Source organism: Lacerta agilis, chromosome 3 (genome assembly GCF_009819535.1).
Source record: "Lacerta agilis isolate rLacAgi1 chromosome 3, rLacAgi1.pri, whole genome shotgun sequence".
Taxonomy (NCBI): domain Eukaryota; kingdom Metazoa; phylum Chordata; class Lepidosauria; order Squamata; family Lacertidae; genus Lacerta; species Lacerta agilis.
Window position 1 is genome coordinate 110,748,700 of NC_046314.1, and position 20,258 is coordinate 110,768,957.

Consider the following 20,258-nt stretch of genomic DNA (forward strand, 5'->3'; position numbering starts at 1 on the left):
AGAACATACTTTAAATTACTGAGCTGGATGGAAAATAAATCTGTTATTGTGGTGCTGTTTATTGCAAATTACTTTGGAGCACAGGGATTTGAAAAATTTGGCTCCATGTTTCAAGGGCAACAAAATTACTTGATCTTAACTTATGACAAATATTTTCATTTAGTTTTTTAAAGGAATACCGTTACCAGCCTGCAATTTTATTAGCCTATTTTGGAAAGAAATTGCCATTCAGGTACATTTTTAAAATCTCTAGGTTGTTTTGAGATAAAATGGAATCCTGTGAAAAATGAACAAATTGTAGCTATGGAAGACACATATTCTGAAAGCAAGATTTAAAAAAATTGATGGAATTTGTCACAAAGATATTGTGAACAGCTAAACTATTTTTCTCAGCATCTGGATTTTTAGTCAATGGTTGCAATAAAGGGGTATGCAAGCAAATATATTCCAAATTTTTAAAGTGCAGCATTTTTGTAACTTAGAAGTAAAATTAGTATAATTAAAATTTAGAGGTTTTGGGACCATGGCTTTTGGGACTAGAACATGTTACCATAGAAAGCCTCTTGCCTTTAAGAAGACTTTACAGGCAACATTTATGTTAAATAAATGAGAAAATCTTGGACGCATACTTACATTAGAGACCACAGTGATAAATGCATGTGCTATGAGAAATGGCAATGTTTCAGGGGCTCCATATTCAAAACAGTCCTTCATGAGGGAAAGACCATTTTTTCCGCAAAATAAGCAAACGTAGCGAAGCAAGTGCAGCGGTACTTCAACATCCTATGGACATAAGGGCACATTAAAATATATATTACATATGTCCACATATAGCTTTTTCTCAACCAAAATGACAGCATCTTAATAATTCCTCCTATAGACTACTCTGAAAGGCTTTTTGTGGGCATTACGTCAGTCTTCCAGGTTCTGCACTGACTTTCTTTTGTATTCCAGGCACAATGCAAACGGGTTAATGTCTGACTTTTTCATGTCTTCAAAGTTTGACTCAATTTACCTATGGGTGCCGTATGTATGAAGACGTTTGAAGGACCAAATTTCACATTCATTGTGTATCTGCAAACCTTGGTCAATCTATATGAACAAATATATTTTTATTATTTCTTTCTAGCTTTGTTCTGCCTTTCTACTCAGCAAAATGCAAGACGGCATTCAATGCAATGACCATTCAAATTGAACACAGCCCCAAGAACAAACCATGCACAAAAGCCCACTCAGAAAGCAGAGCCTAAGGACAATGGAACATTGGGATTGCACTCAATCCACCACTCTATACAGGTTCATTTAAGGCTCACGAGAAGCATCTCAACTACCTGCTTGGGACTGCAAAAGCAAGATCACCCAGCATCTGGCAGGTCACCCAGACATGGCTGATGGGGGACTTTCGGTTTGGTTGTCAGAAAATATGCAAGACCATGATTCTGATACGAGATATATCTGTACCACATTGTGTCTGCTTGCTCAGAAGGATGGGAGAGGGTTTAATACCAGTGCTAAACTCAGAAGTATGGAGAGCCAAAACATACGCTGCTCGAAAGAACTCTAAATTATGTCGGAATGGCCAGTATCTTAGGAGAAATGCCAAGTATTAAAATTTACTTTCACCCACACTTTGAAATACATTGCCCCTGGAATTAGGATGGTGCCAGCAATTAGTTCTTATTACTTTTTTAATTATTATTATTCAACCATGCTTTTTCAGGGTAGCATTACTGGATATTGTTTCTACTGGCTTTTACAGAACTATCTAATGGATTCCATTGCTTCTACTGTGTATTTATTTATTTACCATTTTCAAATGGTCTGTTGCATATAAGCTATTTCAAAAAGTAATAATAATAAATCATTTATATACAAAGTCCAAAGAGCAAGTGACAAGTACAAAATGGGACTTCCTTCTTCAGGGGACTGCCAAAACATCTTTCAAAACCACTAGAAGGTTTCTACCTGGGCTGGTCTTGGGTGGCCATAATTAAGCTGCTAGGGTAGTCCCAAGTGCAGCCCAAGAAAGTACGATAGAAACAATTGACTTTAGCTGGATCGTACATTAACATTAAAGCTCAGTATGGTCAAACCTCGGTTCCCAAACGCCTCCGCTTTGGAACATTTCGGCTCCCAAACGGCGAAAACCCAGAAGTAACTGCTCCGGTTTTCAAACAATTTTTGGAAGCCAAATGTGCTACAAATGTTTCAGGAGTCAAATGGTCTCCCGGAATGGATTACGTTTGACAACTGAAGTTTGAAGTTTATTTTCCATGCAGAAGGCACCAGGTTCAGTCCTTACATCTCGAGTTAAAAGGATCAGGTAATGAAAAAGGCCTCCTTATGAGCTCCATATGAGCTGCTAGCAATCAGAGCAGCTAACACAGGGCTGGATGGACTAATGAGAGGGGCTGTAGCTCAATGAGCACATAATATTCATGCAGAAAGTCTCATGTTCAATCCCAGATGGGGTTACAAAAACCCTTTCTGAAACCAGAGGCAGCCATTGCCTTTCAGCATGGGCAATATTAAGCTACATGAACCAATGGGCTGAATCTGTTTAAGGCAGCTTGAAAATTTTATTTATTTTAATGGGTTCTTCCAGCTATAGTGTATTCTGGATCACTCTAAACTACTAAGATGGAGCAGGCTTCTGAAAGTTAATGAGCTGTAATTTATTAATACTATACACATCTTATATACAGAAATAAAGCTAACTTACATTCATATCACAGAATGCTCCCAATATATTGCTTTCTTGTGCAGAAATATCCTGTTTAAAAAGTAATAAATGTTATGAATTTAACCAACATGAAAGAAAAAGATCAACATCATCCATAATTTAGATAACACAGCTGCGAAATTCAATAATATTTTCCAAAGGCTGCAACAATGCATGTTTGATTCAAGGCGCCTGAATTTTGCCATTTAAAAAAGCCACATGCTTGCATACAGACCTAGTATATAAACTGTTTTGTTTTGTTTCCGCCTTCTAGACCAGGAGTGGCCAACTCCCAAGAGACTGCGATCTACTCTCAGAGTTAAAAACTGGCAGTGATCTACTCCCTTTTGTTGGGGTTCAGGTCAAAGTTGTTGAGCTTTTTTCCTTTTTTCAGGGAGGAGGTACAATGCTGAGCTTTTTTTAGGGGAGCCACAGTTGTTCAGCTTCTTTCGGGGGAGCTAATGATGTACCAGTGATCTACCGCAGACGTCCAGTGATCTACCTGTTGGACGTGCCTGTTCTGGACAAAGCCATATGTTTTCTTGGGCTTCAAGAAAAGTAATGCAATAATTTGAATCTGCCTATTACAGAGTATGTTCTTTCAATCCAATGAGCCATAGATCACAGAAGTCAACATCAATATGTACAGATCAATATGAGGGTGATAAACTGATGTCTTGATTCTTTGGAACTTGGATCCAAGACCACTCTTGGCATAGCACACTGTGGATTAACCAAGTGTAGTAGTAGTAGTGATGATGAAAGGAGGAGTGGTTAGGGTGCCTTCCCTTGCAAGCTGGTTTCTACTCAACTTTTACTTTCACAATATTTGTGTTCAGGCTGCAGCAGGACAAGTCATTGGGAGTTTGAGCCAATCTACAAAATCAGGCTACAAATATAATTGAACAAGGTAGCAGAATAAAAACCTAACTACCTTCCTGTATAAAGAACCCAAGGATTATTTTTAAAAAAGAGTTATGCTCTGACAAAATAGTAAGAACTTACAAACTGGAAAGTCAAACGATGAATCAAGTAATGGTTTCAGCATCAGAACACAGAACAGCCCACCTTTGGATGTGTTAATTAGGATAACATGTACCTCTATTGTAGGATGTGTATTATGCTTGTAAGCAGTATACAGGGGAAACTGGATCTGAAAGATTTTCGCTACACAAAGCAAAAGCTTCTCCTTTTCCTCGGTGCTCCATATGCTGAAGGCATCAGCACCCTTTGTGGGTTCTTCCTCTGTCAGGATACAAGTTCTCCCAGGGTCTAACTTTTTCTCTATGGACTTGTGTCTTTCCCCATTTTCTTCTCCTCCACGAGATTCTCTTTCTACATTCACCGGCTCATCAGATGGATTATTCTCATCTTGCCATGCTGAGTCTATGTTGATAGTGCAATGTTTACACAGCTGGTCCCGAAGAGCCTGAACCTGGGCAATCACTAAATTTATAAGCGCACACACAACTTGGTTGAAGATCTCCAAATGCTTATACTCCTTGAAGCAGCACAGACATTGCCTGTTTTAAAAGGGATTTAGAATGGTAAATCAAGATGGAAAATGTTGGAAGAACTTCAGAACAAATGACTAAGCAGTAATTCATGTAGATAACCTGGGGCTGAACGTGTCATGTTTCTTCCATCTTGTATTTATGGTCTTATATGAAGGAAGACTGATATAAATTGACTGCAATTACACAAATACTGTAATACTTGTGTCCTTGGTATTTGTTCTTTACCATTATAAATAAAATGGATTAATAAAAATCAGCATCATGCGGTGTTGGGAAATGCCAGAAACAGCAAGAAACATCCATGCAGCTTCTGACTTTCTCCAATGTCTGCCATGAAGTGTGAGTCCAACTCCACCCATCCCTTAAGCACTGAGCATATGCCAAAGGACTCTGAAGGAGTAGAATGCCATCAATTTTACCTGGTAAAAAACTCGTATGTTGTACAGGCAACGTGGGAGGGGAAAGCATCATTTTGTGCTGCAAATACAGGAGACCAGCAGCAACCAGATTACATTTATGGTTGCCACTAGCAACCGGCATTATGCACACCTGTAGATAATTATATTGAACTAAAACACCTTATAGGGACGTGGGTGGCGCTGTGGTCTAAACCACAGAGCCTAGGGCTTGCCGACCAGAAGGTCGGCGGTTCGAAACCCCACAACGGGTTGAGCTCCCATTGTTCGGTCCCTGCTCCTGCCCACCTAGCAGTTCGAAAGCACGTCAAGTGCAAGTAGATAAATAGGTACTGCTCTGGCGGGAAGGTAAACGGCATTTCTGTGCTCTGCTCTGGTTCACCAGAAGCGGCTTAGTCATACTGGCCACACGACCTGGACAAACACCGGCTCCCTTGGCCTATAGAGCGAGATGCGCACCGCAACTCTAGAGTCGCCTGCGACTGGACCTAATGGTCAGGGGTACCTTTACCTTTTTAAAACACCTTAAACAGAAATCTTTTGTATTTAATATGTATTGACTAGCAAAGTGAACAGTAAAAAAAAATTACAGTGAAATAATTGCATTGACGTTTTGGTACTATTGATTTCAGGGGATATTCCACTTCTTCCAAGAGGCAAAAGCAACGTCATTCTTGTTGTTTCAATAAAAGACCTTTACCCTGGCCAACTTTGTCTGACCACCATGCTTGCCCCCTTGGTTCTTCAGCTTCAGCAGCCAAGCATGTAATCAGGATGAGACAAGATACTTGGGCATCACTGCTCCTTACTGAGGAGGCCTTTTCTGCATCCTCTCCCATAGGTATTGCAACCATCCAAGGACAGAGGAAGAATCCCTACAACCCCACATGGACTTTGATAAGGGGGTTTAAAATATTGCTCCAGCTACTCCCACTATAACCCAATACAGTACCTACTTCCCCTAGTCAGGCATGGCCAAACTTGGCCCTGCAGCTGTTTGGGGACTACAATTCCCATCATCCCTGACCACTAATCCTGTTAGCTAGGGATGATGGGAGTTGTAGTCTCCAAACATCTGGAGGGCCAAGTTTGGCCATGTCTGCCCTAGATTAAACACTGAGAGGGGAGGCAACTAAAGATAAAAGAAAAAGGAACAATCTGAAAAGGTTAAGAAAAAGAAAAAGAAAGGAAGTCCTGCACCTTGAAGAAAAGCATTCAGGAGCCAAAAATTAACTCTACTCTTCTGAAGAAAACACAGTCAAGATTGGTAGGAAGGAGTTCCTACTTCTGGTTGGTCACAGGCAACCATTTTTTCTTGTTTTGACACTGCCTTCCAGAAAAGTAATTAAGCCTTTCTGGTATGCTCCATTTCTCCGCTGCAAAAAACATCATCTGGCCAACCTTGCAAGGTGTGTCTTTAAGGCGTTTATTGGCAAAGTAAGCCTTGCTCAGCAGGCACAGAAAATATCACATTCTAGGAGATTTATTAGATATTAATCAATATAAGCTTATGCTTCTTTTATAGGTGGTGTGTTCCACAAACCCAAATGCCACTGTTTAATCAGTATGTAGGCGTTTTCCCACCAATCACAATCCTTTTCCAAAAATACGTTGGGTTGGGAGGTTATGATTTGTATTTTCAGACACTAGTCCTTTCCGCTATAATGCTGCTTTTCTGTTCAGACATAGTGCACAGCATGAGTCACTGCAAATAATGTATCACTATTTCAAACAGATACCCTTCTAGCTGTGACTAATACGTTAAATTTTCTCTCTGTGACAATTCCAGCAAAAGCTATTTTGAATCAATAAGACCCAATAATTAACTTTTTAAAATTATATATAGAAATCCTAAGTAGAAATCCTACATTACCACTCTCCAAGATTTTAATTTTTTTTTAATAAACATGTTTTAAAATAATAAGATACCCCTGCTTCACAAGTTAACTAGAACCTATAAAACTCTTCCACACTGTCTTAAATGCCAAAGTACAATGTACTTATGAATACATGCATCATAAATTGGGAGCACTTAAAAAGCTGAATTTACCTTTGTGTCCAAGAATTGATATAAGCAAACACCTTGAGTGCATGTTCCTTTCTGAGCTGCAATCCATCACCACCTTCAATGTCAGATACTAAAGAAAAACAATTGAATCATCAATGCCATGAAGAACGTTCGAAACTTTAAGCTGTCTACTAAAAGCATATTAAGGTAAACAACATATTTTCTAAATGCTTCAGGGATCAGCCATGGGTGGAAAAGTAATAATTAGACTTACGTTTTTTAATCGGCATTTCTTAAGCATTCAACTTTTAAATGTGCTGGGTGGTATGTAAAACCCCAAAGTACTAGAAACCAGCTAGAAAACACCTGCTTTAGTTAGATCCAGAGCATAAAGAGGACTTGTCTTTTTTATACACTCTTTGCTGTTAGACCGTCAGTTTTCTCCCCTCTTCTTTTATATCTGTTTGAGAGACGATCCTGGAAGTCTATTGGATAATGTGCAAACAAAATTTAAAAATTCCTTCCAGTAGCACCTTAGAGACCAACTAGGTTTGTTATTGGTATGAGCTTCTGTGTGCATGCACACTTCTTCAGATGCACATGAAAGCTCATACCAATAACAAACTTAGTTGGTCTCCAAGGTGCTACTGGAAGGAATTTTTATTTATTTATTTTTTACTATGGCAGACCAATAAGGCTACCTACCTGTAACTCAGATTATGTGCAGTGGGTAAAACTATGGCTTACCCACCTTCTTTGCAACTATCCAAGAGAATTCCTGAAAAATAATCCATTGATGGTTCTTGACTTGCACATTGATGGTTCTGCCTTGCAAATCAAACTAGAGTTGGTTCTCCTGTGTTGGAAGGGTGTAACGAAAAAGAAAACTATTGGTACATGGGGTACTCCTGCCTCTTGGGAAGAGGTAATGAAGGAAATTTCTGTAATAGGTGTACCAGTGACTTTAAACCCCAAATTGTGTCTTTTGTCAATTTTTGATTTGTCAAATATGGGCTTATGTAAATCACTAACCTTTTTTTTAGTAGCAGCTTGTGTGGCCATATCACTGGGCTGGAAGGAGTCCTCGGGTCATTTTTTAAATATTTGGTTCAATAAAGTAATAGTTATTCTCATTTCTGAGAATTTGACTTATAAATTAAGGGTATCTCAGGGTTCAGTTAAACCAAGGGATTCCCCCCTCCTTTTGGTGGCCATTTGTTACTTATATGATAGGCCAATCACAGAGATGGCAAGTCGCAATGAAATATGGCTTTATTTGGTATTCATAATATCTGTCTTGTACTCATTCTGTATCGGATCGGCTTTTGTTATAACATCTAATTCACTGTGTAACTTCTTGACAATGTATTTCATTTTATGAAGTAATAGCTTCATAATAGTAATTTCTTTATTTCATAGTTCTCATTGGGTTGTTATTTTATCTTTTAAAAAGCAGCTTTAAAAACCACCTCCCTTGAATATAGATCTGGGATTAAAACTACAAGCAGCATTAAGTTTTTTTTAAAAAAAGTTTTAAAAAAGAAACTTCCAGAGCCATAGCAATAACTATTCATTCCAAACCAACTGACAGCAATAGTCTATAAATGTTGAATATAAGCAAAAGATAACTGATTCTCATAGGGTCAGGCAGAAGTCACCCAAGATTATCATCTGAGCACACCTGAAGAGCTAAGATCACAATACTTAAGAGCAGTGCCTCCAATTCCAACATGATGGGATCCGCAAAGACATCCCAACATAATTTTGAGATTGATTCTATCAAATACAATAAGCTAGGAAAAGCCAACATGCCATCCCCTCTAAAACAGGCTGAAAATAAATGCAGATGATTTTCCATCCATGAATGCTTCCAGTTGAATCAGGACCATATGCCTTACAGGCCTGCCCAAGAATGGCAATTACAAAGTAGCTGAAAATTTTTCATATAATTTCCATTATTGCTGGGAAAAGCATGACCTTTGCAAACAGGACAGAATCATTGGTACTTTCAAAGTAGCTGGCATTCTTCCCTCGTATAAGGAAAGGTTTATGTTGCTTTCACCAGAGGGGACAATTTCTCCTAGCTTCCTGTAACAAAGCCAAGATAAGCAAGTGGATAACTATATTGTCAGACAACTGAAAACTTTCGAAGCAACCAGAAGGTAATAGAGCTTCGTGTAAATTAGAATTGAACGCAGAAGAGAGAACGGGGGAAGTCCCCCTAACTAGATTTGGAAATAAGATTATGATTAATAGTTGGAGTGTTGGTGTTCCTGTGGGAGAGGTATGTATTTGTTTTTATTTTATAGTTGTAGTTTGTAGTTTCTGTTTTGTTGTTATTATTTGTTATTTCTTTGCTGTTTTGGTTGTTTTCTGTGTTTGATGTGGAAACCCAATAAACTTTTGTTGAAAAAAAAAAGAAGGTAATAGAGCTTCGACAACAGAGCAAGCTATTCAAGAACAGTGGCAACTGCAACTGCAACTGGGAAGGTTTCAGGCAACTTATATTCTGCCTTATGGTTGGACCAGATAACTCGGGAAAGCAATTCCTCTGAAGAATTAATAACTAATTGTTGACTATATACTTCCTAAAAGCCATCATAATCACCCAGTGATATTAGGTGAAATTGTTTTCAAAGCTTTATTTTGCAGCAGAAAATTTTCTACTTCACGACTTCACTTGTAACAATGAATGCATACCAACTGCAAATATACCATATATACTTGAGTATAAGCCTAGTTTTTCAGCACATTTTTTGTGCTGAAAAAGCTGCCCTCGGCTTATACTTGAGTGAGGCGGGCGGTGGGGGCGGCGGCGAGAAAGAAGCCCTTTCTCTCCGCTTGTGCTGCCACCCGCTCTCCCCAGTCAACCATTCCTTAAGAAGCATACAAGAACAGCGGTTCTTTACTCTCCCCAGGCAGCTTGTTCCATTCCTGAACTGCTCGCATAAATGCAAACTTGCCAAAGGAGGAAGAGGAAGGAGCAGCCCAAAGGGCTGCTTTCGGGCTGCTCGTTCCTCCTCCTCCTCCACAGCGGCAAAGGTGAACCGGCTTATACTCGAGTCAATAAGCTTTCCCAGGTTTTTGTGGGAAAATTAGGTGCCTCGGTTTATATTCGGGTCGGCTTATATTCGGGTATATACGGTAATATTAAGCAAGCTTGGTAGTGTTGAAGTTTTTTGCTTTGTTTACTAGATACAAAATACCCGCTAGGGTATCTGAAATCTTCCAAAGCAAAACAAAAGTTAGGAAACTTCCTGTATTTATTTATTTTTAAATCAGAATTTTCCATATAGGCCACAACTCTATAATCAACCGTGGCAAATACAAATGAACATACAAATGGTCATACAAAAGAACAATCAACTTGAAGTATCAAATTAAAGAACATGTGGATTTCACACCTTGCCCAATAAATCAGATAAATTCAGCCAAAGAAAAAAACAGAAGCAAATGCGGGGGGGTGGGGGCATTATTTAAACTCTCTCCTCTCAGCAACAGCTCTTGCTTCAACAGGTTAAAATGAGTTATCTCCAGCTCAGCAATTTAGGCGTTATGGAACGTTTTATGAACATTCCAATGGCTCTGACAATTTTATAAAACATTTGGTATATAAAGAAGTGGTGGAGAACCTCCCACCCACAGGCCAATGTTGGTGCACCAAGGAGCCCAAGCTTTCCCATGAAACAGTTTTCCCCAAACCATGCACATCCACCCATCAGCTGATGTCACTCTGACATCATCTGATGGGCAGGGTGAAATCCTGCTTTGGCTGTGCATATCTGTTCCCAGCAAAGAACATTAGCTGTGGTCAAACTGAGCAGGATTTAACCTTTGCCCATCAGTTTATGAGTTGGGAGTTCAATCCTGCTCAGTTTGGCAGGTTTTCAAGGCCCTGTTAGAATCAAGTCATGTGTGTGTGTGTGTGTGTGTGTGTGTGTCATTTCCATGCTAAAATGATTTTTTTTGGGGGGGGGACCCACTACTTTCCAGTGAGAGATTCCAAAGCACACCACTTCCCGATTCAAATCTGGTTCACAAGGCTGATCTTGATAAGCATCTGGCCTGTGGAGCCAAAAGGCTATCCATCCCTGATATAAAGCCTTGGCGCAAATGGGGCTATTAGTAGGAAGTAAGCAGCAATACTGTTGTTCAACTCTTAATGAACAGGTGGATTCATAAATGGGAATAGATAGAACAGAAACCAACAATTATTTTTTAAATGATTACTTTATTTTGCTGTTGGTTTTTTTCTTCTAGTGGAAAAATCAAAGTACTTTAAAATATCTAGTTGTGTTTTCCTTTACCTTTCAAGCTGTCTTCCTTAAAGAGGGATGGTATTTCAGCATCTGATGCTTCCAGGTAGGGCTTAGAAAGATATCTGAATTCCTGGAGAGCCACTACCAAGCCAGATGGACCAATGGTCTGACTGCTCAGTTCTTACTACAGCTATAAATACTGGGCAAGATGGACTGAATAGGACTGTCTGATGTTAATGCTCTCAAAACAAGGAACTAAGGCATCTAAATAAAATTATATTTTTAGGAGTATTAAGCACCCATCAAGTTTATATTCCTTTCCCTTCACAGTAAAGGCATCAGGTGTAAGGGCTGGGGGCAAAGATATTTCATTAGTATTGCACTTAGTCTAAAAAAAATAGCTCTGTATGAAACAAACTGTGAAAGTGGGCACAAAATGTGGGTCACAATACTGATAATGAATTATGGGAAAAGTTGTGAAAAATAAATATGAATTTTACGGCATGGTGAAAATGGCCTACGGATGGTATTTAACACACACTAGATTGGGGAAAATGTCTAAAAAAAAGAAAAAAGTATATGTTGGAAGTGTAATGAAATTGAGGGATCTTTTTTCACGTGTGGTGGTCCTGTAAAATAATTAAGGTATATTGGGTAACTATATATAATAAATTAAAAAGACTCTTTAAAAAACATTCCCAAAAATGAGATTTTCCTCTTGGGGATGGTAACAGAGGTCCCCCCAAAAACAAAAGTTTACTACTATACACCACCGCCACAGCTAGAACCTTATTGGAACAAAAGTGGAGAACAAGTATACAGTGGTACCTCTACAGGTGGGTAGCCGTGTTGGTTTGCCATAGTCGAAACAGAATAGAAAATTATTTCCAGTAGCACCTTAGAGACCAACTGAGTTTGTTCTTGGTATGATCTTTCGTGTGCATGCACACTTCTTCAGATACCTCTAGTTGCAGACACAATCTGTTCCAGGGTGCCATTCACACCCCGAAAAGTCAACTAGAGCGCTGCTTCCTCACAAGCGCGGAACGCGATAGAGCACTTCTGCGCATGTGCAAAGCACGCAAAACGCTTCTGTGCATGTGCGAAGCGCACAGAATGCTTCTGCGCGGGTGGCAAAACCCAGAAGTATACACTTCCGGGTTTGCCGCGTTTGCAACCCGAAAATCTGCAACATGAACCTAACGCAACTAGAGGTATGACTGTAGTACCTACTAAGGAAGAATGGCAACGTGCAATGTTCGAATTTGCTGAACTGGCTGGTCTGATGAACAGGGTACGAGAAAACAAAGATAAGGAATACAAGGAGGAATGGACAATGTTCATCGAATATTTTAAGAACCAGTATAAACAAATACATAGCTTAGCAAGTCTTGGGTAAATGAAGCAGAGTTGACATAGATAATTTAATAGATAACAAATTGGAAGATTAAAAGGATGTGGATTACGCGGAGTAATAGAAAAGCAAAGGAACCAGGAAAAGGGTGAAAGGGAAGTCATATGGTATACATATACATGCTGTAAGTGGGACAGGGGGAGAGAAGGGAGAGGGTTAAATATTCTCTCTGTTCCTGTTTTTGAAAATGCAAATAAATAATAATAATAATAATAATAATAATAATAATGATGATGATACTTGGAATTTTAGTAAACATTTGAAGAGAAACAGAATAACTTGTGATCAAATATAAAGGACAACAGCTAAGTTAGGGTTCCCACATGTCCGGATATTCTGGACAAACCTGGAACATTGTCAGAAGCAGTGTCCGGGTAGAAATCAGCAAAATGTCTGGGAAAATCCAGACATACTGCAGCCCATGTTGGCTGTCTTGTTTATGTGTAAAAATGCTCAAAAACTCCCCCCCCCCAAAAGCTCAGCAACTATTGTGCCTAGATTTGAAATTTAAGCAGAGTTCCTAAAGAAGAGCACATTTAACACAGAGATAAAAAACATTCACTGTGAAAACTTAATTAACTCTGAAGCATGCACCCGGTAATAGACTCTGCAAGGTAAAAATACTGAAAAGTCACTTTGAATCTCTAGCATCATTTCAAGATTGAGGCGTTATTAGAGCATCAGCAATAGGGGTGCAATTAGTCACTTGTGTGGTCAATGAAGAAGAGTAACTGTTGCCTCCTGGAAAGCAAATGAGTGGAAGTACTGCTTCTCAGCCATTATCTTTTTTCTTTTCTTTTAAATTATTTATACTTTTCAGGCTTATACATTTCACTGATTTTACAGTCATTTAAACATTTCAAAACTTGACTTCCTTCCCCCTCTTTCTGTGGTTCCTTAAATTTATTTTTAATATCTTCTGCATATCCAAATTAACTTAATTTGCTCGTGTATTCATCTACTTTAAATATATACTCTTATGAAAGTGCAGCTTATTACAATAATCCTGCCAATGTTCTTATCTGTTTACAATTTATCTGTAAATATTCAATAAACCATTTCCATTCTTTTATTTTAAAAAGTATGTTATCTTGATTTATTATTCTTCCGGTAAGTTTCGCCATTTCTGCATATTCCATAATTTTTTTGTATCCATTCTTCCTTCTGTTTCTTTCCTGCTCTCAGCCATTATCAATGCCCAAGGTCTCAGAATGTAATCAAGAAAACCACAAACCTTGAGTTTTGAGCCAACAAAGATATTAACAATACATAATAGTCACAATGCCTATAGCACCACAAATGGCATTATGAAAGACAAGTACATTGAGCCACATTCCAGATAACCTCCTTGCTAATACAAGTTTTCTTTATTTTTATTAGATTTCTTGGCTGCTCTTCATCAGCTACAATCCCATGGGTGTGTACAGTAGCTAAACAACAAATGCCATATGCATACACCTAATACTATCACTAAAAAATAAAAGAGCATTAAAATCAAGGAAACACTAAAATCAGGAACACATACTGACATTCCAAACAGCAGCTACTGACAGCTTGGGGCCTGATAAATTATTTCCAAATGCTTGCATAAAAGTGAGTCTTCAGAGTGACTGAGACAAAAACTAACCAAGAAGGAAGGAAGCCAAACTTCCTTAGGGAAGACATTCCAAATCCAGGACACCACCACTGAGAAGGACCGCTATAAGTCACTGCCCCCCATGAGCTTCAGCACCACATCCTAAAACACAGTTAAATATTATGTTCAACCAAGGTCATTATTGGAACTCAAGTAATCATCCTACAAAAGGAAGCTCCAGCATTAAACCAATGAACTAAAATTCATCAGCAAATCTGGTTTTGTTGAATTCAGATTTAATCACGATTTCTTTTGCACTACTGGTGGAAAATTAGCATAGGAAAACTAGAAAAACAGTATCATCACAGTGACTGCTGCTATGAATGCATCATTCTGTTGTTATCTTGCATACGTGAGAGTTGTTCATAAAAGTGTCACAGGCCTCTGCTGCCCTTTGCTGGGTCTACAATTTACCATTCCTTCCCAAACCCGTGTGTGTGTGTGTGTGTGTGTGTGAGAGAGAGAGAGAGAGAGAAGATAGAAAAATGCATACACCATCATCTGCCAAATACACCTAGTGCCTCATGAATCTATAGTGAGGGGAAGAAGTATTTGATTGCCTGTTTGCCCCCTGACGAAGAAATGACCAGTCCATAATTTTAAAATTACCTGTAGGTTTATTGTAGCTGTGAGAGACAGAATAACAACAGGAAAACCCCCAGAAACCCAGAAGACAAAAGTCAGAGATTGATGTGCTGTATGAGTGAAATAAGTAAAGTGGTACCTCTGGTTATGTACTTATTTCGTTCTGGAGGTCTGTTCTTAACCTGAAACTGTTCTTAACCTGAAGCACCACTTTAACTAATGGGACCTCCCGCTGCACCGCCAGAGCACGATTTCTGTTCTTATCCTGAAGCAAAGTTCTTAACCTGAAGCGTTATTTCTGGGTTAGCGGAGTATGTAACCTGAAGCGCATGTAGCCCGAGGTACCACTGTATTTTATCCCCTATTAACCAGCCAGATGTCAGGCTACCTGGCATCTTCACTGTATGTAACGAGCTGAGATTAGAAGCATCTGCTGTAAGGGAGAGGTCTTACCTATAATCCCAGCTCGTTACAGTACCTGTACAAAAGACACCTGTCGACAGAAGATATCAATCCAGCAGATTCCAAAGTAGACACCATGACCAAGACCAAAGAGCTGTTGAAGGATGTCAGGCACAAGACTGTAGACCTGCACAAGGCTGGACTGGGCTACAAGACTATTGCCAAGCAGCTTGGTGAGAAGGGGACAACAGTTGGTGCAATAATTTACAAATAGAAGAAACACAAAATAACTGTCAACCTCCCTCGGTCTAGGGCTCCATGCAAGATCTCATCTCGTGGAGTTGCAATGATCATGAGAACGGTGATGAAGCAGCAGCCCAGAACTACACAGGGGGAACTTGTCCATGATCTCAGGGCAGCTGGGACCATAGTCACCATGAAAGAGCACATGTATAGGCCCATCTGCAGTTTGCCAATGCACATCTGAATAACCCAGAGGAGAACTGGGTGAAAGTGTTGTGGTCAGATGAGACCAAAATCAAGCTCTTCGGCATCAACTCAACTCGCTGTGTTTGGAGGAGCAGGAATGCTGCCTATGACCCCAAGAACACCATCCCCGCCATCAAACATGGAGAGGGACATATTATGCTTTGGGGACAGGAAACCTTCACCGCATCAAAGGGAAGATGGATGGGACCATGTATCGTCAAATCTTGGGTGAGCACCTCCTTCCCTCAGCCAGAGAATTGAAAATGGGTCGGGTATGGGTATTCCAGCATGACAATGACCCAAAACACACAGCCAATGCAACAAAGGAGTGGCTCAAGAAGAAGCACATTAAAAAAGCCAATGCAATTCTGGGCTGCATCAATAGGAGTATAGCATCTAGATCAAGGGAAGTAATAGTACCACTGTATTCCGCTCTGGTCAGACCTCACCTGGAATACTGTGTCCAGTTCTGGGCACCACAGTTCAAGAAGGATACTTACAAGCTGGAACGTGTCCAGAGGAGGGCAACCAAAATGGTCAAAGGACTGGAAATGATGCCTTATGAGGAACGGCTTAGGGAGCTGGGTATGTTTAGCCTGGAGAACAGAAGGTTAAGGGGTGATATGATGTTGTTGTTGTTCAGTCGTTCAGTCGTGTCCGACTCTTCGTGACCCCATGGACCAGAGTACGCCAGGCATGCCTATCCTTCACTGCCTCTCGCAGTTTGGCCAAACTCATGTTAGTAGCTTCAAGAACACTGTCCAACCATCTCATCCTCTGTCGTCCCCTTCTCCTTGTGCCCTCCATCTTTCCCAACATCAGGGTCTTTTCTAGGGAGTCTGCTCTTCTCATGAGGTGGCCAAAGTACTGGAGCCTCAACTTCAGGATCTGTCCTTCTAGTGAGTACTCAGGGCTGATTTCTTTGAGAATGGATAGGTTTGATCTTCTTGCAGTCCACGGGACTCTCAAGAGTCTCCTCCAGCACCATAATTCAAAAGCATCAATTCTACGGCGATCAGCCTTCTTTATGGTCCAGCTCTCACTTCCGTACATTACTACTGGGAAAACCATAGCTTTAACTATACGGACCTTTGTCGGCAAGGTGATGTCTTTGCTTTTTAAGATGCTGTCTAGGTTTGTCATTGCTTTTCTCCCAAGAAGCAGGCGTCTTCTGATTTCGTGACTGCTGTCACCATCTGCAGTGATCATGGAACCCAAGAAAGTGAAATCTCTCACTGCCACCTTTTCTTCCCCTTCTATTTGCCAGGAGGTGATGGGACCAGTGGCCATGATCTTAGTTTTTTTGATGTTGAGCTTCAGACCATATTTTGCGCTCTCCTCTTTCACCCTCATTAAAAGGCTCTTTAATTCTTCCTCACTTTCTGCCATCAAGGTTGTATCATCAGCATATCTGAGGTTGTTATTTTTTCCAGCGATCTTAATTCCGGTTGGGGATTCATCCAGTCCAGCCTTTCGCATGATGTATTCTGCATATAAGTTAAATAAGCAGGGAGACAATATACAGCCTTGTCGTACTCCTTTCCCAATTTTGAACCAATCAGTTGTTCCATATCCAGTTCTAATTGTAGCTTCTTGTCCCACATAGAGATTTCTCAGGAGGCAAATGAGGTGATCCGGCACTCCCATTTCTTTAAGAACTTGCCATAGTTTGCTGTGGTCGACACAGTCAAATGCTTTTGCATAATCAATGAAGCAGAAGTAGATGTTTTTCTGGAACTCTCTGGTGATATGATAGCCATGTTCAAATATATCAAAGGATGTCATATAGAGGAGGGTGAAAGGTTGTTTTCTGCTGCTCCAGAGAAGCGGACACAGGGCAATGGATTCAAACTACAAGAAAGAAGATTCCACCTAAACATTAGGAAGAACTTCCTGACAGTAAGAGCTGTCCGACAGTGGAATTTGCTGCCAAGGAGTGTGGTGGAGTCTCCTTCTTTGGAGGTCTTTAAGCGGAGGCTTGACAGCCATCTGTCAGGAATGCTTTGATGGTGTTTCCTGCTTGGCAGGGGGTTGGACTGGATGGCCCTTGTGGTCTCTTCCAACTCTATGATTCTAGGTCCTGGAGTGGCCTAGCCAGTCTCCAGACCAGGCATAATCCCATCGAAAATCTGTGGAGGGAGCTGAAGGTTCGAGTAGCTACACATCAGCCTTGAAATCTTACTGACTTGGAGAGGATCTGCAAAGAGGTGTGGGACAAAATACCTCCTAAGATGTGTGCAAACCTGGTGGCCACCAAAAGAACCGTCTGACCTCTGTAACTGCCAACAAGGGTTTTGCCACCAAGTACAAACTCATCTTTTACAAAGGGATCAAATAATTATTTCACTCATTATACTGCACATCAATTCTCTGACTTTTGTCTTCTGGGTTTCTGGGGGTTTTCCTGTTGTTATTCTCTCTCTCACAGCTACAATAAACCTACCATTAAATTTACAGACTGGTCATTTCTTCGTCAGAGGGCAAACGGGCAAATTTAGCAGGCAATCAAATACTTTCCCCCCTCAATGTAAGTGGGCTCTATTCAACAAAGGTTTATACCACAATAAGGCTGCAATCCCAGACACACTTACTTAAGGCTAGTCCTGCTAGACTCAGTGGAACTTACTTCTGGAGTACACAGCACTTTCCACCTGCCCCTTGCACCTTTCAGATACAACAACACTCTACAACACTCAGCAGCTCCAACAGCATGGCCAATGGCCAGGAATAATGTAGGCAGCAGTACTAGCCTGGGAAAAGCTACATTACAAGTTATTTCCGGAGACAAAAAAACTCCCACAATCCTAACTCACCACTTTGTACTTCAAGATAAAAAGAAACTGAATTATTTGCTTACACGTACAGTCAAACCTCTGGATACGTTAGCTGAGGGTTGCGTTCATCACAGGATACGAACGCACCAAACCCGGAAGTACCGGAACGGGTTACTTCCAGGTTCAGCACTTCGCGCATGCGCAGAAGCACCGAATCACACCTCGCACATGCACAGACACGGCGCTTCATGTTGCGTTCTGCTCATGTTGCGAAAGGGGCTCCGGAACAGATCCTGTTCGCAACCCGAGGTTCCACTGTACTGAGATAAATGAAAGGTAGGGACTTTAATCTGTAGTAGTGGTTATGATTACAGAATGAGAGGTAGTAATTATCAGCCCCAAACAAGAAGTTAGTGAATCTATTCTTTGGGACAGATCCCATGAATTTCTAAGCCTGTAAGGAAGTATGTAAATCTCAACTGTGGCTTTGAAAATTATTTAATAGCCCATAAAATATTATGTTAATATTTATACCCCCCTTTTCCAGCTTCTGAGCTGAGTTCAAAACATCTTATGACAAAGGTGATAATCAGCAATAATTTAAAAACAAAATAATAAACAATTCAGCAGATAAAATAATCCAAGAAGTGGATGAGGAAAAATCCAAGGATCAGAAGACAGATCAAATATCAGTTAGGCCATAAACCTGCTGAAATAAATAGGTATTCAGGTGTTGTCAAAACATGGCCCGTATAGGAGCCAAAGCATCTTCCATGCTAGGGAGCTCCATAATCTGGGTGCTGCAACAAAAAAGCCAGTCTCACAACATCTCCACCAGCTGAATCATTACAGTGCCTTTCCCAATGGTCTGAGTGGTCAGGCAAAATCATTTGAGAGGTGCCAGGTCCTCCTAAGTCATATAAGGTGTTAAAGATGATAGCCAGCATCTTAAATTGGGCCTGAAAATTTATCAAAAGTCAGTACAGTTGAAATAGCATTGGTGTTGTATGTTCTGAACAGTGTTAGAAACTGGGATAGAAAAGCTAGGAGCCAAATGGCTCCTGGGACCTGAGTTGTGGGTGCCAAAACAGAATGTCTAGTCATCATTTAGTGGGGTTGGCAACACTTTTTATTATTTTGATAAGCATGACCTAATACGCAATTCACATAAGTGATAGATTGTTAATATATGTTGAATTTGGTGTTTACAATAAAATATTGGTACCAAACTTCAATTTTCAAAACACTCTACTCTTTATTGTTAAACTCCTTAACATATTGTCTATCCTTAACATATACTGCAAGGCTTCAAAGCACATACATTTCAGTAATCCTTGAGTGTCAGCCAGGCACAAAAAATGGCACCCAGACTTTTTGAGGTGCTTGCAAATGGAGAACCTTTAGGCACAAAATGAGCATCGTGCCCTGCTAATTTTGAACCCTGGGTTCTGAAAAACTGGCCTCAGTCAATGAACTGAATTCTGCAACAGGTGAAATTTCATTTCCAATTAGTCTTCAAAGGCAGCTACATGTAAATAGTTACAGTAATTTGCAAGCCAGCCTAAACATAGTAAGGCTTCTATGCTTGATCAACCACAGGTCATGTGCATGCTTAGAATCTTAATAGGAATTATTCTCAAGTAATTATGCAAAGGATTGCAGCATTCCTTACCACAGAAAACCTTATGATAGGTTCTTCACAAATTTGTCCTACTAGGTACTACTGTAACTACTTATTAGGTTAAATCATATTCATGCATTAGATTTTGTACTTCAGAATCAGTATTAGAAACTCATCAATACAAAAGCTAGGCGCCAAATGGCTCCTTAAACCAGAGTTACAGTCGCCAAAAGGAATGACTATTTGCCATTTTTGGGTCACATGGCTTGAATGTCGTATTTTTCAATATGACTTGATGACTCCTCAAATTCTTTCTGAATGTGCAGATAAACGATAGCGGATAGAATTCTACAGGTTGGGGTATTAGTGTGTGAAAGCAGTGCAGATCCAATGATCCCCAGGCATGCACCTCCAG

At 40.1% G+C, this 20,258-nt stretch overlaps 1 protein-coding gene across 2 annotated transcripts in view; it reads right to left on the reverse strand.

The window, feature by feature from the left end:
* The window catches only part of USP34 (ubiquitin specific peptidase 34), a 103,747-nt gene that overhangs the window by 76,542 nt on the left and 6,947 nt on the right, over window positions 1–20,258 (reverse strand). For both annotated transcript variants that reach the window (XM_033145143.1, XM_033145144.1), the window contains exons 2-5: window positions 6,706–6,793; window positions 3,822–4,245; window positions 2,723–2,773; window positions 634–783 (exon numbers count right to left, since the gene is read on the reverse strand). In XM_033145143.1, coding sequence (XP_033001034.1) covers window positions 634–783; window positions 2,723–2,773; window positions 3,822–4,245; window positions 6,706–6,793 — 713 coding nt within the window. The remainder of the gene's footprint in view (window positions 1–633; window positions 784–2,722; window positions 2,774–3,821; window positions 4,246–6,705; window positions 6,794–20,258) is intronic.